This window comes from Ciconia boyciana, chromosome 7 (genome assembly GCF_034638445.1).
Source record: "Ciconia boyciana chromosome 7, ASM3463844v1, whole genome shotgun sequence".
Lineage (NCBI taxonomy): Eukaryota > Metazoa > Chordata > Aves > Ciconiiformes > Ciconiidae > Ciconia > Ciconia boyciana.
This window is the reverse complement of record NC_132940.1, coordinates 29250716-29270730: the sequence shown is the minus strand read 5'-3', so window position 1 is coordinate 29270730 and position 20015 is coordinate 29250716. Positions and strand designations below refer to the sequence as shown.

General features: G+C 36.6%; 1 protein-coding gene and 1 long non-coding RNA gene across 4 annotated transcripts in view; one reads left to right on the top strand and one right to left on the bottom strand.

The window, feature by feature from the left end:
• Positions 1 to 20015, top strand: part of DNM3 (dynamin 3) — a 182337-nt gene that overhangs the window by 48657 nt on the left and 113665 nt on the right. For 2 of the 3 annotated variants that reach the window (XM_072866984.1, XM_072866986.1), the window contains exons 14-15: positions 414 to 443; positions 7240 to 7353. In XM_072866984.1, the coding sequence (XP_072723085.1) occupies positions 414 to 443; positions 7240 to 7353 (144 nt within the window). The remainder of the gene's footprint in view (positions 1 to 413; positions 444 to 7239; positions 7354 to 20015) is intronic. The other variant, XM_072866985.1, reaches the window with a different exon arrangement.
• On the bottom strand, positions 12197 to 18284 carry LOC140654047 (uncharacterized). The gene is made up of 2 exons (XR_012043337.1): positions 18234 to 18284; positions 12197 to 17933 (listed from the first exon to the last, which is right to left on the bottom strand). It is a non-coding gene; the product is annotated as an uncharacterized lncRNA (long non-coding RNA).

The following is a 20015-nucleotide window of genomic DNA, read 5'->3' as shown; positions in this document are numbered from 1 at the left end:
CGAAAAAAGTTGAAAGGTCTAAACGCTGAAATGGCTTCAAAGACTAGTCTCTCCCCTCTGAGGAGAGATTTCCTTCTTATCTAGCTGTGCCGGAACATGTGTCAAACAACAACCGTCATCACTTTGGAGTGTCCCATAAAAGGAAAATCGACCGATTATCTGACTCTTCAAAAATACACAAATAAAATGAATTATTTTTTTAATTAAGTGAATGTTCTCTCTCTAAAGAAGTGGAGAAAAAGCTTGGCGTTTTAAATTAAATGTTGAAACTTGATTACTTTCGGTATAAAGGACTTTGCTGAACCTTTTATTTTAAAGATAATAAACAGATGTCTAAGTTAATTGTTTGGAGTTGAAAAGAATGAGAAAATGTTTCTGAAATAAAACTTCATTTTTGCAATTTGCTATTTCAGGGAACCAATCTACCGCCTTCAAGGCAAATTGTACGAGCTAAGTTCTATAAGCTTTATTGTTGCTTTTTCATTTAGCTTCTCGGAGGGCAAAGTTTGTCTCTAACTCACTGGCTGGTTGAATACTTGCTACTAAACTATTTAATGTTAAACTGTCTTGTCTGTAACACTTCCTCAACAACTTATAATTGCAGTTCATCACTTAACTGCTACTAACCTGCTGTTACAAGTATAAACTAGTATAACTTAAAGTGTTGTAGAAAACTTTGAATAAAATTAATATTTTTATAATTTACTGAGTTTCTCAAACTAAAATGACTAATTGGTGTTTATTTTATTATATAACTGGAAAGCAGTTTTTATCTGATGTAAGCGCCTCTATTCATAGTAAACCTCTGTTTGAAAGGTGGGCAAATAAGTTTCTGGTAACTGAAAGGAAACATTAGCATTTGCATAAATGAACATGCTGTTTATGGGTACAGGTACTGTTCTTGGTATTTTGTTTATGTAAAGGAATTACTTCTGATAGAAAAAGTGAGTTTTATTAATAAACTTAGGAATATTTAAAGCCTTTTTAACATTCTTTTCATAGCACCAGGAGGGTCACTATATCATGGACAGACTCTTTTCTAACCCTTCCACCTCATGAGTAAAGAAATATGTGAATGCCTTTAATATTACTAATTAGAATTAATTGTCTAAACAGCAGTTAATTTTAAAACAAGTTACTCCTGGTTCAGTTATGGTTAGGTATAAGAAGTAAATCTCTGTATCGTGCATTCTTTGGTAATATCTATGATGAAAACATACACATTTTTCCAGTTTGTTGCCACATCATCAAATTATATTAGTTATGATTTCAAACAAACTGAAACTAAACGTATGTTCAATAAAGGAAAAAGGACTAGGCAGCACTGATTCTAACAGCAGTTGAATTGAATCTCTTGGGAGATCAAGATCATTAAGTTTTCCCAAAAGAGTGGGATGCTCATTTGCAATCCGTTGCTTTTCTTTTTTGTAGCTTGTTTTGAGCTGGAATGATGCAGATAACTATTAACTATTTCTGTGTATCTCGGAAATAAGATGAGCACAGCAATACTGCATTTCTGGAAGAAGTGTAATGCCAATTCCTCTTAACATGTTTTTGCTCCTTTTTCCTCTACTACTAATTTATCCTCTCACGCTTAATCTTTGGCCTTTTTTTGTTTGTCTTTTCTTTGCTACCGCCTGAGGTTTTGACCTGACTGCACAAAGTTTCTTTTTAAGCCACAGGTTAGTCTGCTTCTAATTTGCTTGAAATAATCAGTGTGATGCTTGGTTTTACACAGCACGCTAGCAAGATCTGGTTCCTGAAAGCTGACCCCCTCTTAACTGTGTATTTTGTGGGTTGAGATTTGTTTTGGTGACTAAAATTTAGTGTTTAAAGCTCCCCTTCTTGATAAACCTTTGAAGATGAAGGTGTCATTGCTCCACGTGCCCAACTGATACTCTGTGAGAATGCAAGATACTAAAATTATAGAGGATTAGATATAATTTATATGAAATTCTGTTTTCTGTTTTACTTCTGTGGCAAAATCTTCTGCTGTGCATGAAGTAGCCCCTGTAATTGGAGAAGGGGCTTAATCTGAACTATGAGTTTCAAGTCACTGTCCAAGTGATTTGGAGGTTTGGGTTCGAAGGCTTTGTTTGACCCTGCCTCTTTTACAATGTTACTCCAGCAATCTGATTCACTTGTTCTGGACACAAACAGCATTCAGACCCCATCAGCTGGCCTGAGCTATAGTGCTAATAAGTAACTTTTTCCCCGGTGACCCCTCTTTTCTTTTTTCTTTTTAATCCTGCTTTATAGCATACTTTGCTGTGTCTTTTTTTCAGATATACTTAAATCCTGTTACCTTGCATGACCCAGGAAAAAAATGTGTTTACAGAATTTTTTTAAGCAAGTAGATGGAAATGGAAACATGTGCCATGGTCAGTGAGGTGGTCATGAAAAATCATGACAAGGCTGTTCTATTAAGAAATGCCAGTGTTTATGTAAAAGAAGTGGTGCCCGTGGACAACTACATGGTGCTAAATTTTGAAATATCCTTGAATGAGACGTGCTGCTGGTGAATTTTCACCTTATCAAGACTAGAGAAGTATTGCTGTTCTAAATGGCCTTTAGCTATACTTACTTTTTAGGTTAAGTTTCCTTCATGATTGACTTAATCACCTCAGTCTTTGTTTAACTACATTTGGAAGCATGTTTCAATTTTTCACTACTGAGTGCTTTGCTTCAGTAAAGACTAAATTTTCTTTTTAAAGTAGATGTGTTTAGGACTTAAGTCACCGTCATTATTTTTAAGTTACGTGATATATTGTGCAGTGATTTTTGGGGAAGCAACGTCACAAGATCTCAGTTGTGTTCAGTATCAGAACAGATCTGATCAGTTTATGCTCTGACATTTGGCAAAATACAGTGAAATACTGTATTAGGTTTCCCCTCTAACCTGTTGTTCCTTTTTAGCCTCTGTAGTGTGAGAATCTTCATATTTGAACCCAGAGAACCAATAGCTTGTAAGGATGCCTCACAGAGTAGTTTTTGCAATTTTTATTCTCTCAATATGCTTACTATTTGGTAACACATGTTATGACAGTGATTAGAAGATAGAGTAGTGCTGGGAGTTTGTTGTGTGTTCAAAATTATTTCAATGGAGTTACGTAACACAACTATAATAGAGAGTTATGTTAACTCAACAAATGCTGCTGCTTGTATTGCTGTGGAAGTAGCCAGTCTCATGACTTTCACACTTGTATTTCTGTCTGCCCAGTCAATTTCATTTATCTCTCACTTATCTTGAAATCATCTTTCAAATACTTCTTTTAAAGAAATGGAACACTTTCTGATTCGCTAATGTATTTCTTTCACAAATACCTTATTTGATTTAATGGAATGAATAAGTCATGCAGCAGTACATAAAATGTACTTATTGTGTCAAATCCTGCTTTCCTGTTTATCCATGAAGTGGTGGAGAATAAGAACAAAAGATATGATTTGGGTTTTGCGCAGCTGAACTATCAGAAAATGACTTCCTTCTGGCTTGTTCATGTGCATTTGTACCCTCTAAGTTTCATTTTTCAGACACCCAGATTAGGTATCAGGACCCTGAAGGAAGGAACTGTGTCATCTCTTGTTCATCCTGTACATGGAGCCCAACTACCGGTCAGAATATTGTCTTCACTAGCTTCTGGCAATGCCCATATTTTTCACCTTCCTGAAGTTCATAACTCATGTCACTAATATCCGGTTTGCACAGAGTGACATTTAGAAATATGATGGAAAATATTGAAATGGATCTCTTAAATCCAAACCAACCAGAAAATGAACTAGTGAAAACAATAATGAAACACACTACTTTCATTTTTCAAGCTGAAGTACTATACAACATAGCTAACACAATAGTTTAAAAAAACCAAACAAACAAAAGACCCAAACAACTCCACATCAGAGTTTTTTTAACTTCAAAAGTCTCTTCGAAAATCTTTGCTGCTTATTGCTCATGGAAGGACACTTACTTCTAAAATATAGCTTGTGTTATTTTTTGATAAATTGGCTGGAGTCTAATGTGTAATTCAGCTTCTCTGGAAAGTAAAACTGTGTTGCTTAATCTCACTTTGTTTTGCACTTACACCTTGATCTGACATCTCCCTCCCCCCTGACCCCAACACTGGTACTGAGTATTTTGAAAGTGTAGTTTTTTTGTAGTTAACAAAATGTGCTTGGGAAACAGAAACAATTCAATGCAAAGAACATGAGGCTTAGCACACTAAGCTCATCTTCTCTCTCTTGATGTCCCCTGGAACTGCTTCCAAGTATTTTGGATAATTATCATCTGTTGTAGTGTCCAGGATATTTTACAGAACACAACACCCTGTTTTCCCAGAGGGGTATAGATAAACAGGTCTAGAAATTTACACATGAAAAACACATACCCAAGATATTGCTGTAGCTTGGTGCCCTGCTCTTCATGCAGTGTTGTCTGGGAATGACAGCTGGATCTAATCCTCAGCACACAGGATTTTTGAGGAAACAACTGGCAAATTCCTTCCTTTACAAGACAGTGACCAATGTTTGTATGAGCAAGTCAGCTTGTTTCTGTCCACACCCAGTGATGGTTATGCATCTATGGAGAGATGCATTGGTCTGGAGCGAGACAATCTTTTGGAGCTATGCAACTAATGTAATCCCTACATTAGAAATATTAAAAGCTTCATTACTACTTAAATGGCTTATATAGTTTAGATTTTAAAATCTTGGCTTGGTCTGTTCTAAGACCTCTACCACAGATGCATTTTTGTCAAATTGAGAAAATTGACTATTGTTAACATGCTACAAAGCCCATGGTAATGATGAGGGAAAGCACTGAATCGAATAAGCAGAGAGTACTACTTCCCTTCCCTTTTAAGTGCTTATCACCTGTAAGGTTCTTCAACATGCTACTCGGGTGTTTCTTACTGCTTTGCCTCTAGAAACCACCTCTTTATCCCCACTGTGACATCTGTCTTCAAATCTTTTACCCTCTCTAAGATGTGTGTCCAAACCAGTTTTCAGTAGTGTGCTAGCCCAGCTGCCTGTGCTTCCTGTATGTGGATATGTGCTTTATAGGGAGCAACACAGCATTTTCAATTGTAGACAGCATGGTTCAACAGCATCCTCTCTCATAGCCTCTTATTTAATTTTCTTTATAACATGGGAATAGCCACCTTTGCACATTTGCTATGAAGTATTTAGTCTGCTCTACAAATACAGCTCACCTTGTTGTGGAGCTAAGTTCAAGTGGTTGGGGAACCTTAATTTCCTGGATTTTTCCTAAAATTTCTTCAATTTGCATTTGTGTAGTTCAGCGCAGAAAAAAATGAGATTAGCTTGGTTCCACAACTTGTTCTGTGGGAGCTGCCTGAAGGTCAGTACACTGGCTATATATGCATGTTGCTTGTTTCCTGTTAAAAGTTTACATCAATAAACATCATAAAATAAAATTAGGATTTGGTGGGTGATCAAGTTTGTATCAGTATGTTTCCCTTAACTTGCACTCAGACAAGCATTCCATGTCTATTTGTACTCAGTAATGCCCCCTCTCCACTTCCCCCCCCCAATGAACATGAATATTAAAAATAATGACAAACTTTTACAGAAACCTTTGTGGTACAGGCTATTCCATCCAGTCTGCCCTTGAATCTCTGTACGGGAGTCGTGTCCAGATCTCTCATAGCTTACTGAGTCTTCAGAACCAAATCAGTGCTTTCTTAGCAATTTTCTTAGAGGCTGAAAACCCGTAGACTGTTTTTGGATCTTCAGTGGTTTTCTTACACTGCTGGCCTGGTTGGTAGTGAGTGGGAAAACATGATCATCTTATTTGAAAATAAGTTGATACTCTTGGATTTTGTGCATTACCAGTACTTCTACCAGCTTTTTCAGGTGCAACTTCTGAACTTTTTCTTTGGTTTAGTTATCAAATATAACTTAGTCCCTTGCTCTGTGCAATACCATAGCTGTTTGGTTTTTTTTATAGGGAGCTTACATGAACATGCATGCTGAATGGGAGTCAATTCCGATTCTGAAACTTTTATAGATGACAATGAATAGATATTGAGCAATGTTTTTCTCTGGTTATCTGTTGATATTGGAGTTACTAGTCTTTAAAGCCCTATGAGAGGGATGTCACAGTCTCGTCTATTTCTCTGAAAGCAAGAGGAAACTCATGCTTGATCACACAAGTCTGTGCTTGTGGGACTTGAAAGAGTTCTGAAGGGCTTCTCTGAGCACTTCTTTACATCTCAATACTTTATAGGCAAGTAAAAGGTGTTGCTGTGGGGAGAAACAGAATGGCTGAGGTTTCCTGCATCTGTGGGATTGGCAGAGTTCTGTTGCCTTGTTCAGAGTATGATAGGAAGGAACATTTGCTTTCTCATATATGTATTGGAAAACGATAAATGTTCTGATAAAATGGCAAGTTTCTGCATGATCTATAAACCAGTTCTTATGACCATTCTCTCTTCTTCACCTCTGGAGTTGTCTCATTCCTATTAAGTTTTCTTTTGTCCCTCTTTCTCTTTGCATGATGTAGCCTCCTGGCCTTAGTATTTATTGGTATGCTGTTCTCAGCTGTTGTTTCACCTTTAGCTTGTATCTATTTTATAAAGTTCTGCTTTATCCATTTTCCCCCCATTTTTATTACCGCCTTAGGTTTTTTTTTTCCCCCCTCTTCTTTTCCTCTTCTGCCTTATGAGAGGAAAATAGCTCTCATATACTTCTCCTTACTGCTTCCTATCATAATTTCAAAATAACTGTAGAAGACCTCTCCGCTTTGTCACCTGATTCAACCCCTTCTGAAAATTCCCGATGCATGCCAGAAGCCACTTACTTTGCCAGAATCTAGGTGCTTTTCCTAGTATCCAGTTTTACAAATGACCTTAACAATTAGACTAGAACAGAGTAGTCATATACAAAGTTGTATGGACTTTTATAATGTGGTGTTATACAGCAAATAAATATCTTCAAGTTTACATGATCCTTAATGCACTCATACTTGCTGTTAAGTACAACACAATAATACTTAGGTTTCTCTCTTTCTCCAACCTTTTGACTGAAAACACTATATTTGCTTTGTTATGTTTTTTTCCTTTAATGATAGGAACCTGCAAAAACTCTTGCATTTGCCAAAGACTGAAAAAATGCACCTGTTCTTGTTTTATTTAGCAAGTCTTTATTTAAAAAAATGAATGCAGCAGCAGAATTATGTCAAGTGAGTAATGAACTAAACTTGTGCCTGACTGCACCTCTGCACAGGTCATCCGGAAAGGCTGGTTGACCATCAACAATATTGGCATCATGAAAGGAGGATCCAAGGAATACTGGTTCGTTCTAACTGCAGAAAGCTTGTCCTGGTATAAAGATGATGAGGTAAGGAATGAAGAACTTTTTCCTACTGGGGAAAAAACAGTATTTATTCAGTCTTCTGATATCAGCTTAAAATATTAAATCAGCTTGTACAGACTTGAACTGAAAGAATGTTTTAAGGTTTTACCTGTGTTCTTTAAATTTTCTGGTTTTGATTCATGGAGAATGCTGACCCTCTAAGACTTCTGTTGAAATGTTGATAACATAAATACGGGGTGTTGTGTGGGGTGTTTTTGTTCGTTTTTTGTTTTACTTTTTTCCTCTCTTTCTGTGGTTTCCACACATTGGTCTAAAAAAAACCAGAACAGCAAACCCAGCTGTTTTGGAATGTTCTGGTTATTGTCCTTTACCTGTTTGGACTCCTCTTGCACATCTACTGTAAGCTGATCATAAATTGTCTAGGTAAAGTTACTTCTAAAAGTAACTACAGCAATTGATTTAATCATAACAATTGTTCTCTGGCCTCATATTCTGAGACGATGAAAAGCCTGTCTGCAGAGTTCTGTAGCCAGTTGGTATGGATTTTCAAATTTGACAAAAAATGCACCTTGGTAAGAAATGTTGCTGCTGATCACTAAATCTGAGGTGAGTAATATGAGAACTGGAAAAAGCATTTCTATGATATACAGGACATGCAGGTTGCTCACTTTATTGAGTATGTTGTTAGGCAGCTCATCTGTTCTGTTTAATTATTTTTTCAACAATGTTGGTAATGATACACTCTATCCAAAACTCCAGCAGTTGTCTTGTTAATTTTTGAAGGTTAAAATGGGATTATTATGTGTGCTGTCAGCTTTACAGTAAAGCCCTTTTGGTTTTTCTTAAGGGTTGTGTTGGTTTTCGTAGAAAAATTGGGCTACATTTTAAAAAAAATCCCATTATTTTCTGATTTTTTTTAAAAAAAAGTTAAATGTTTTCAGCAAAAATTGAGTGATTTTTAGAGTTAACTGGTTAATTAGATGGAAGAGGCACAGGTAAAGAGAGAGTTTTAAATGAGCTCTAAAACCTCACTCCATCTTATTCTAAGTAATAATCAAAACACCGGCTTACCCCAACAAAACAGGGAGTTGGTTGATGGGGACTATGCAGATAATTCATATTCTGTTTAAACTAACTTAGTGTTTTACTGCAGTGGATTTTCTAGAACCACTGGGGAGAGGTCCTGCAATGCATGTACATAAGCCAGAGCTCTGCCAAGTCCTGAGAATCCAGAATGTGGTACTTATCATAGGTAGTTACTTCAGTAATACTGCTGATGGTGGAAACTCTGCTGGTCAGTAGTGTTTTTTCCTGAGTCAGTAGCCATTTTGGGATAGACTTTACGACTGAGGGACAAATTGGGTTAATCTTGAAGATTTTGCCTCTTGCCCTTTTATGTAAATTTTAAAGGGATTCAAATGTATTTACTGTAACAGGAAAGTGAGTGCATGTCAGACAGAGGGGAGGAGCCAAGTGCTAAGTGTCAAGAGGGTAAATTTTATTCTCAGATTACTGAAATATAATTTGAAGTATCTTATTGCAATGACATAAAAATGAATTAAAAAGAAATGCAAAAATGCCTTTATGAATTTAAAAATTTGAAGCTGTTGTTTTTTGTGATCTACATTGAAGCTACTAGAACTTGTCTTAGATTAGGTATCGGTAACTGTAACTAAAATATGGTGAGTGATGTGGTGAGATTAATACCCCTTGCTATGTTCTGTCTCAAGCAATTGGAGGTGCATCCAAGGTGTACTGTGGCAATTTTTAAGTAGTTTTGGTGTTGCTTTTTTGACTCTGATCTTTGTTTAGTGTGGAAATATAAAAATTCCTGAAAATACTTAGGGAATGTCTTCTGCTATGCAACTTTAAAAATAAATCGTTCATTTTCATAATCTGCTAGGGAGAGTCACCTGGGAATCTCAGAATAGTACGTGGAGGGAAATGGCCACTGTTTGATTTCCATATGCATATTTTAAAATAATGTCTCTTAATTGCCAAACAATTGTGTTTTGGGAGTCATGAAAATACCAGTAGTTCATTCAGGCCAATACGGGAGATCACTCAGGAATTTCTTAGAGTGGTAAGAGAATATAATAGCGTAGTACTATTCAATACGGGAGATCACTCAGGAATTTCTTAGAGTGGTAAGAGAATATAATAGCGTAGTACTATTCAATGCTTTGCTGGTGGAAAAAGTTCCTCCTTAAGTACAGATTTGCTGTATAATTTGATTATTCTGTCCTGGGAAAGAGTTCACAAAGTTATGTTGGATTTTTTTCTTTTTTTTTTTTCTTTCTTACTGAGCCTTTCTCAGTAGGACTTAAAAAATTAGTAACGTCTGTTTTAGATAGTTTCTGAAGAAGGCCAAAGCCACAGCTTGATCATTAGGACCTGTCAGAAGACAAGTGACTTGTTTCAGAAACAGAACTACTGGCTTCTGAAAATAAAGAAGCAAATATCTGATCTCCTAGCTGAATTCCAATTTTTATAATTACATCTCTCCTTAAAATGTTCTCACTTTCAGCTTGGTTTGGTAGTTGTCACATCCTGTCTCAGATGATTATTGAAATGGCTGCATGCTGTTGTATTTCCACCCTGGTAAGATACGTAGTCTTCAGTGATGTGTGAAGTGATACCCGTGTTTATGTGTCTGGCGTGTGCCCGGGCTCAGTACGGCTGTGCACGCTGTAGGGTCATAGGGAGTTCAGATCCCCCATGCCGCCCACTCGGGCTGGTCACTTCTGCACTCCTTGCACAGTAGCAAGAGCCTCTCCATCGCAGCTGGGAAAGATGCAGAAAGTCAGGTCTTACCTTTGTGCTCTTGCCACAGCGATGAGTTTCTTCCCCCTGCGCCTCTACCCCTGAGTAAGGAACGCTGTAGCAGCTTGTGTACCAGAGAGCTCTGGCAATGTACTTTACACAGCTACAGTGCTTGCTAGGACCTCTAGGGCTGTGTACCCCCTCTAGTGTAAGCTGAGCCCATTTTCTGTAGCCTGGAATTTACTCTGAGATGAAAATCACTCTCTGAATGCAAGTGGTTGTTTGCTAGTGCCATTAGAAGAATGTAAATTATTTCCTTTATTTGTGAGCTGCAGCTTTTATAAGTGAAGAATCCAGTGGAATGCATTTTGAAGCAAGTTACTTTGGCAAAAGATTTCAAAATTTGTTGTATGATACCAGTATTACAAAAGAAACGATTGGTTTCTTGACATGCTTTTGTTGCTGCTCAAACGTACAACAGGATTTTATTCCTGATGAGATGGGAATCAGTGCCTAAGAATGATTTTTAGGCTTGTAATTGTGGAAATATCAAGTTGATGTTTGAACAGTGTGGTTAAAGCAGTTATAGTATCAGTTATGTGAATACTAATCTGGATTAGTTTCTGGTCCTGCATACAGTTGCCTGTGTTCATAACTTTGCTGCGTGACCAGTACCACAACCTTGTGCTTTTCCACTTGCTTAAAATGAAGCAAGGAAAATATTGTGTACCACTTTGAGGCTGTTGTAAATAAGTGCAAGATTTAGCACATTCACTGACCTCACAAATACAGATTTCTTTTGTAGAGTATCCATATAATGCTAAAGTATTATAATTCATACCTATACACAGAGAAAAGATTAAATTTGAGCATTTTAGCTCTCAGTTGTTACTGTTCTGTTAAGTAGCACAAAAAGCTGTAAGCTTTTGTGCTAAGGTTCATTTGAGAGTCAGCCTGCGAATATGAAGTTTGTGAATTAGCCACTTCTACATTAGGATAAAATGGACTTTGGGAATGTGGAACGCCATCCTAGCTTGTGAATCAAAAAGTTCTTTATTGTAAACAAAAGGATGCCATTTGTAAAGTGGTGTAGCATTTTTACAGGGCATTGTCAGAGAATGTGATTTTATTATTCTTTCCAAAGCATCCAGAGATTTCACTGGCATTATTGGTGTGCAAAGGATGCCAAGCTGGGCTCTAGGATAAGAACTTCTAAAACTGTGAAATTTATATTGATTGAAAAAATCCCCTTTAGTCTTATTTTCAAATAAAATATTTCCATTCTGTTTCAATAGGAAAGGATAGTATTGTCAACATCCAGTGACAGATGCAGTTTGTATTATAATTTCACAGTTTATTCCCAATTGTAAAATTCTGTGTGATTTGGGAGGGAGATATGAAAATAAGTGAGGAGGTGAGAGAGTGGAAAGGGGAGAGGTTACTTCAAGGTCTGACACTGTGTTTGTTTACAGAATTAACTTGCCACACAATAAGCTGCTCTCGGCTTCTGTGGCTAGCCAGAATGTTAGTGATTTTTATACCGACAATAATCTAATGATGCAAGTTGCTCAAGTTATGCCTGAGAAGTAAATGGGAGGACGAAACATACAATGGTGCCGCAAAGCTGCGTATAAATAAAACTTATTGTTAGTGAGTTAATGAGAACAACTAGGAAAAGAGTACTATAGGAAGCACAGTAAAAATTTCAGCAGTGGGTTTTATTGTATTTTATAGGCAGTGTTGGTTTGACTCTAGGTGGGTTGCAGTACGCGGCTTGGTTACTGACCGGCCGTCTGAGATCCAGAGTGACTCTTGGCTGGAGCTGTTGGTGAAGATGCTCTGGTGTGTCAGAGCGGTTTCCCACTGGCGGCTGTCCCTCAGGCTGGGTTGTCATGCGACTGCCTGTCTGTGCCTGCTGTACAGGTGAGAGGATGTTCTGCACAGCAAGTGTAGACAGGCAGACACATGACAACTCCGTCCAGCCAGTCCCTTGGAGCCATCACCGCTGGTGTGCAACAGTTTGTACCATTCCGGTTTAGGGGGCTTTGTTGGGGGGGAACACACATAACAGAATTAAACTTTAAAACATTGGGAGCTGTAGAACAAGAACATAACTTGATTTTATTCGGAAAAGAAGCAATTCAGTACATTAGTTGTCATTGTGCTGACATATATCAGGAGATGCGATTTCAACAGACTGGTCACACTGAACATTTGGAAAAACAAAAAGGATTGAAGCCATGGTTTATTTTATATGCAATTCATACAGGATTTTGCCTGCATACTGTACTCACATATAGTAATTTAACCAGATGTTTTTACTCTTCTTGGAAGCACAGAAATACTGAAGTTCAAGATAAAGGATATGTTTATACAGTACATATTTTCTGGGAGCAGATAAGTACAACAATCTTGCATGTTAAAAATAAAAATCTTTCTGTATAAATGGAGGCAACCACTTGCACATTAACCCAGTTAAAGGGAATGTGCTGGAAAGAAAAACGGTTGCACTTTATATCTGTTTTGCTAATACGTTAAAGCTATACGCTTAAAATGATATTTCTTTAGTATTTTGCTTTGCATATTATTTAAATTTAGCTTTCTCTCAAAATCTGTACTTTGTAAGAAAAGAGAATAACTTCCTAGAGCTTCAGGAAGTTTTTCAGTTAAACATAGACTGTGCTATAGATCTAAAGCATGCAAATAGCATCATTTCACATCACAAGATATGCTGCTTTGCTAAACTTTCCTGTATATAAAATACACACAGTGTCTGTAATCCAATTTAGCAATGACATTTGCAACATCACTGGGGTGTTGTTTCAAAAGGTATAAAACACATTGGAAGCTTAAACGGGGAAAAAATAGTTGTATTACTTTTCTAATACAGATTAAATGATTCTGTTTTATAATGGTATTCTTAAATCACTGTTGCTCACTAGTGCCTCCATAGGTAAGCAACAAACTTGTGCTTTCAAATCCTTCTCAAACATATCCCGTACAGAATAGCAGTAAAATACTGAAGTTCCAGCCTGAAAACTGATTATAAAAGGGATGAATTTACCAAAAGGCTAAAGGTGGGGATAGTGTTGAGGTTTTAAATTAGACTAATAATAAATTAATATGTAGTTATTCAGGTGTTCTAGCTCTAATCATTATTTTGCCATAAAGAAAAAGATACATTTTAGCTAATACACAAGTTGAAGTGTACAAATTGTTTATCAATTATATGAATAAAATTTTCCTTGAACCTAACAAGATAAAATAAAATGTCTTAAAAAAATGAATCAAGCACAAAACATGACTAGCTAATTCAGACATGAAAAATTAATTCCAATACATTAAATATTATTTCTTTGACTTTATAATATGCTTACTTAAATTTTTGTAGCTCTAAGTAAAATTTTAAGTGTATGCTTTAAGTTGGCATGTCTTCCTACCCACTTGACCGTTTTAAAGAAAAACAAAAGTGGCAAATTAGAAGTACTTTCAAAACAAATAAAATACTGCTTGTTTTATAGATTTCATCAAATTTAATGTCTGCATTTAGTTGTTAAAGAAATCAAAGATCTTTAGTCTGGGAGAAAATTAGGTCTCAGTTTCTGTGTTATGGATACTTCTTGAAATAGCAAAGAATTGTACAGTAAAATTCATTGGCAACCTATAGCATAAAAGGACGGGAAGAACAAAAATATGCATTTTAATGAATAGGTTTTCTATTAACAACTGTCAGGGAAGTTATGCTGGGAGTAAAAGTTGTAAGTGGAAAGATTTTGCGGTCTTTCTAATAACCGTACACAAGGAGAATTCATCAAAGAATCAGCAAAGAGCTTTATGTCTTGAACTGAGGCAAATTTATTTTGCCTTCAATTAGTTCGCTGGGTACTACTAACGACTGGATAGTTATCTCCACTTGATTCTTATTTAAAAACTCGTATTCCTTGAAATTGTAGTTGATTTGCTAAAAGGGATAACATTTTTGGGTGCTGTATCTGGTTGATTCATTGAGTCAGTAAAGGGCTCAAGAATATTTTAGAATACTTGTAACAAAAAAAAAAAAGTCTCATGATTGCCAATATTATATTTACAGAAACCTATATTAAAGATGTGACTTTAAATATTGGTAGCTTGGAAACTGAGTTGAGAATTGTATTCTCTCCAACTGTGATCAGGACTTTTTATTTAAGGGCAGGTTGTTATTTTTAGATACTGTTTTGCAATGCAGCGTAAAATGCAGTACTAAAGTACAGTAGCATTATTCAGGAAAGTTTCATTCTTAACTGTGGCATTTCCTGTCTTTTTGTAGGTTTAAACCTGACCCTTAATATTATTTCAATTAGGGTTGTGTTTGTTGGTTGGGTTTTTTGGTGTGGTTTTTTTATTGTTTGGGGTTTTTTGTTGGTTTTTTTTCGGTTGTTTTTTTTTTTAATAAAGTACAGTTCAGTAAGTAGAGCCTTTTGCAAGTAAAAGTAAAGTTATGCTCTTGATTAAAATGTATTAACTTCCCCCCCCCCCCCCAAGATTTAGGGGTTTTTATTTTCCAATCTGCTTAACAGATTTTGATTAAAAGTTCATAATAATTTAACATTCTATTTAGAAGTTTGGAATTTTTATGCAAGTATGTTGCTATTTTGGTTATAATATTTTCCATACAGCAATGATACTTGGGTGGTCTTCAGAAATGTCTGTGGACGCACAGTGATAGTACAGGAAGGGGGGCAAAGAGCGTGGAGAGGATAGCAGTGTCTTTTAGTCTTCTGAAAGTACAGATGTGTTAAACAGCACTGGTAACAGTAATACAGAAGACAGTATGCAACTTAATGACAAGGCAGAAAAATGTCAAATGACATGTTTTTTTTTAAAAGTAACTAGTTTTTTTCACATTTGGATGCTTATTTGAGATATACTTATTTCTGTAAAGTTAAGTGACTTTCCCCCACCCTTCTTTGCTTGTTTTTCTTTTTTTTAACATTAAAGGAATATAAAGAAAAGGTTTGAAATATTTTTCTTCCTCTTCCCTATTTAATTTTGTTGAGTGTACTAAAAAAAAATGCTTCTTAAAGATGAAAGAAAGTTCATTATATTGAAACACTCACCTATTTAAATGTTCATACTGGCTTTAATTTGCTTTTCCTGTTTTTGTGCATTCTATGATAATAAGAACTGTATCATTTAGTTCATACAACAGGCTTAAGCATTGAGATCATCCTGGTTTTACAGAACTCTCACCATGATTTAATATGCATTGGATCCTGCTAATTTTTTTTTTAGTCATTGCAAAAAGTAATGTTTGGGTTTTTTTTGTTTTCTTTGTTTTTTTTTCCTTGAAATATTTGTATACAGCTATCTTGTGTTTCTTGACATGCATATTTAAAACCTCTTGTTTTATAACTACGGAAATCTTTTCTGTATGATTATGATCAACTAGAACTTGTTTCAACTAAAACAGCACTGTTTTAAGAACCGCAGAATCCCTTAATTCACTTTGAAAATGTTTTGATTACTGAGCCAAAGTAGATATACTTCCTTATTCATTCCTAACAATACAGGCTTTCTTTCCCTATCTGTTGCTTTGCATGCTGCATTTCCCCCCCACCGCCTCCTTTCCAAGCCCCATGCCAAGGGGGCCTCCTAGATCTCAGCCTTACAGTCTAAAAATGTAACTTTGAAGAGTCATGGGTGTATGGGAGGGGAATCACTTCCTAAATCCAGAAAGGTCATTTAAAATAAAGATTAATGCAAATAGTGGTCTAGAGATAAGAGAAACACTAGTTCCATATGTTTTCATTGTCCTTGCTTATTTAGCAAAACTTAACGCAGGCTATCTTCAACAGCATTTTCACTGAGAGCCTATTATTGACTGGATAACAATACTTCCTTTCTTAATTTCTAGATTAGAATTATAAAAAAAATAAAAGTAGCTATACAAGTAAGCAGTAGATAGAAAAAATATTTGCAATCGATCATATTCCCCTTGAAAGCATAACTGAGCAAGTTTCTTAACAAGACTTGAAAACATTTTTCTACCGCTTAAACAAAATCTAAGTCATAAAACTTTTCAGATTTGCTACGCCTAAAACAGCAATCATACTTAAAGAGAGACTGAGAAATATTAATGCAAGTTTGAATCTGGTTCCATTCCTTTAATGTCTTCCTGTCTCTTCAGATTTTCTATTAATAACTACATTTAACTGTGTGTTGTAACTCCACTTTAAAGTAGAACAAGACTAAAAATTCCGTCTACTCATACTATAATGGATTAAAACCCACTAATTTAATCCTAAAGATAATCTTCCGCGAAATGAAGAAAGAGAGGGTGGATAACCTATGAGTATATATATGCATTAAAAAATAATTCTTTTAGTCAAAATACATAAGCTTTGATGGGAGGCTAAGGGAAATGGCAGTGCTAGCTCTTGCTTCATAGGCTTTAAGACAGCCAGTATAGGCACAGTCACGCTAATGCTATGCGACCATCTCTCCCCAATAGGACTTCTATTGATTATTGAAGGAGCAATGAAAATGGTAATAATAATATACATATTAGAAAAAAATTGTACAGCATCAAGGCTGTCTGAAGTATAACACGCATTCTGCAAAATTGGCTGGCTATAATACTAATGTCTGCATATTTATGCTAATTCTTTTTATAGTATAGCTATTCAAAGCCTTCCTGGCAATAATGAGCACCATATAGATGGGATTTTTTTTCCAGTTGCAGTAGTTTGTTACTAGTGTTAACTTTAGGGGAGCTGACTCTGGAGTTCAGCTGGTATCAAATTGCAGCTCAGACTTTTTGTATTATTTTGTCCGTGGGGATTTCATTCAGCCTGAGGGTTTTTTTCCCCTACCAGGACAGCTGGAAGTTCACCAAAGCAAACTTCTGCATTCGTTTACAAATTCCATTTTTATCAGTGGGATTCAGGACAAAGTAACTTATAATTTTGAATGTTAAAAGAAATATCAGCAATTCAAAGCATACATGAGAACAGCAACAATCAATCGGTGCTGATCACTTACAGGCAGTGGCCAGCCAGGTATCGGGATGGAAAGCTGTTTGTTCTGTTTTGTTTATTTATTGGGTTTTTTCCATCACATCCTGAACTTTCAGAGGTAATTTTTCCTGACAATCAAAGTTTTTGTATTCTACACGGCAGAAGCCTAGCATGGAGTAGTCATAGGTTTCCTATGGTTTCCCTCCCACTTTTCATTAGCACATATAGCATCGGTTACTTGCAACTAAGTTTCAGCTACATATAAAATCTAATTACAGTTCTTCCAAAGGTTACAGTAATTTAAAATAGTATTCATGCATTCTTTTCTATTATTTTATTACTTTAAGAGAAAATAATTTCTTAAAATTGATCTTCAGATCATAGTTCACAACAGGAGCTATTCAGAATACATACTTCTAGCAAGCCTTTTCTGCATTAAAAAAAAATTATATACTCCTTAAATATTTATACTGATTGCTACAAGTAAAAAAAAAAATAAATTTACCTTTTTAGTTTGTGGGGGGAAAAAAGCTTTATTTTAAATTTTAAAAAAAGAAAAAAGAAATGACCGACTTTAACTCTACTCTTGTACACTTCTCTAGGTAGTATATCTCTAGGCAATATACCTCTCTCATTTCTTGCATAGGTTTTAGTAAACCATCAGAGCTCCATCTTTCTTGCAGTGATGACTGGAGGAAGGGGGGAGGGGAGTCACCTAGGTTCGCCAGGTCATAGGCCAGGTGTTCTTCCAAAGTAGGCCTTACCAGAATGTCTTCCCCGCTTTATTCTGAAGTCCTCCTTTTTCACAGTGTCCCTTAGCGTTTCTTATTCCCTAGTGTGCAAAACCTGTGAAGAAAAATACTGTATATGAGATCTGAAAGGAGCAATAACTGTCTTCTCCTTGGCAATAGCAACTTGCGTCCCCAATAGTCCATGCCGCTGCTTTCCCTTGCCCAGTCTAACCAATGTGCAGACTACTGTACAACAGCATTGTCCTGAACAGGTAGTCTGAACACTGGGGCGACGGAGCAGGATCTCCGGACGCGTCTATTTATTTATTTTAAATCCTCTTTTAGTCTCGGGGAAAAACTGCCTTCCTGCATCACGGGTTGTGCTCGGCTCTCCCTCACACTCTGCAGCACTCACTGAAACACACTGAAGTGCTGTGATTTCCAGTCTTGACGTGGCACATTTGCAGCAGACTGGGGATCTGGCAATGAATTTAGGACCAGGAAAAGGGGGAGGGCTGGGCCTGAGAGTCCATATATGGGATGATGTCACCCTGGGGAGGTTTGGGTATGCACTGTGCCGCTGGTGAGACCGCTAGAATTGCCTGCTCTCAGACATGGGTCTGTGTATAAAATGGTACCAGATGTTTTAGTGTAATGTTAAGCAGTCATTTCATCTTCAGGCCAGATTTTTTTCTTCAACTGGGCAGGAAGTGGGCCCCAGTATGGAAAAGCTGTAAAAAGTCAAGATGTACAGTTTCACTGCAGCCAACGGAGAGCGAGTTAATGTAGATGCAGAATTTGCTGTTTTGTGAAGGCTGAAAAACCGAATTTATAAAAAGAATTCTGCTCGGGAAGCTAATGCAATAAGCCAGTGCTTATTTTGTTTCTTTTTAATGACTCTAGTTGTGCTTTTCTGTTTTGGCACTTCAGACCAAGAAAAGGGCAAATAGGTTCATTTTTTCTTGTAACTGTCAGCGGCATGCAGGCTGCCGAGACTTGAACAGTAATTAGAGTTACTTCCTGAAAGTGAAGCCCCCATGAAAAGTCTGGAGAAATGTTCTTTGTCATAGCCTCTACATGAGTAATTAGTTCCACATGTGGCCTTCCTATTTCCCTTCAGCTATTTTGGCTGGCTGGTTGAATACTTTGCTATAGCTCAAGACTTAAAGAAGCTTTAAAGTTTTCATTTCAAGCATCCACTGTGAAAATAGCTATTTCTGGTGTCATAATAAATTGCTTCTGGTAGATCAGTGCTATTAGGCCTGGCATTGTTTTTCACTGGTAACCCTGCTGGTCCCATTTTTCTTTTAATGGTGCTTGGTGGAATTATCCTGCTAAATTTTATCTTTGATGTTTACCAGATCTATTGAATTTTGCCAAGTATGACTTTACCGTAGATTTTAAGATATTCTCCCCACAGGCAACTATCCTTGTTCTCCTGTTAACTTTTTTTCTTTGTTACTCATGCTGTTGAATCTCAGTGTTGTACTTGGTTGGTTTGGGTTTTTTTGTTGTTTTTTGTTTGTTTGTTTGTTTGGGTTTTTTGGTTGTGTTTTGTTGTTTGTTTTTTTTTAAATCTGCCTTAGCCCATGGTCTAAAACAACAGCTAACATATCAAGTTAGCTCTTCTGAAGTCAAACCTCGAGGTGATTGTGTATAGGTCTGTATACGCACTGTATGGAATTGTTGCCAGTAACTCTTTTTCTGCCTAGAAGTCTGAGGCAAATGTCAGTATTGGGAGTATATTCTGAAAGATAGATCTCCACCAACTTCCTGGACAGGAATGTATATAAATCTAAATGTGTGCTGTGAGCTCTGGTGTCCTAAATAACTTCTGCGTGATTCGGTTCTTCCTAGGTGATGGCAGATTCTGTGAAAGCCATAGCTCCTAGAGGCATGCACAGGGCAGGTTGCAGAACTCTAACTTCAGGGAGAATGAATGCAATAAACTTGAATGCCGGGGAAGTTGGATCAGAATCTCAGGCTAATGAAAAGGAAAAGTGACCTTCAGGCTGCTTTGTGGTGGTGGCAGGCCAAGCACTGTGTGTCCGTTTCAGATTGTGCATCCGATTCTACCGTTTGGATTCACAGTGGGCTAGCGTGTGTCCAAGCAGTGCTGGAGTTCGGGGTTGTTTTTTGTTTGTGTGGGTTTTTTTGTTCCCTTTTCTTTTTTTTTTTTTTAAATTAGTGAAGGTAG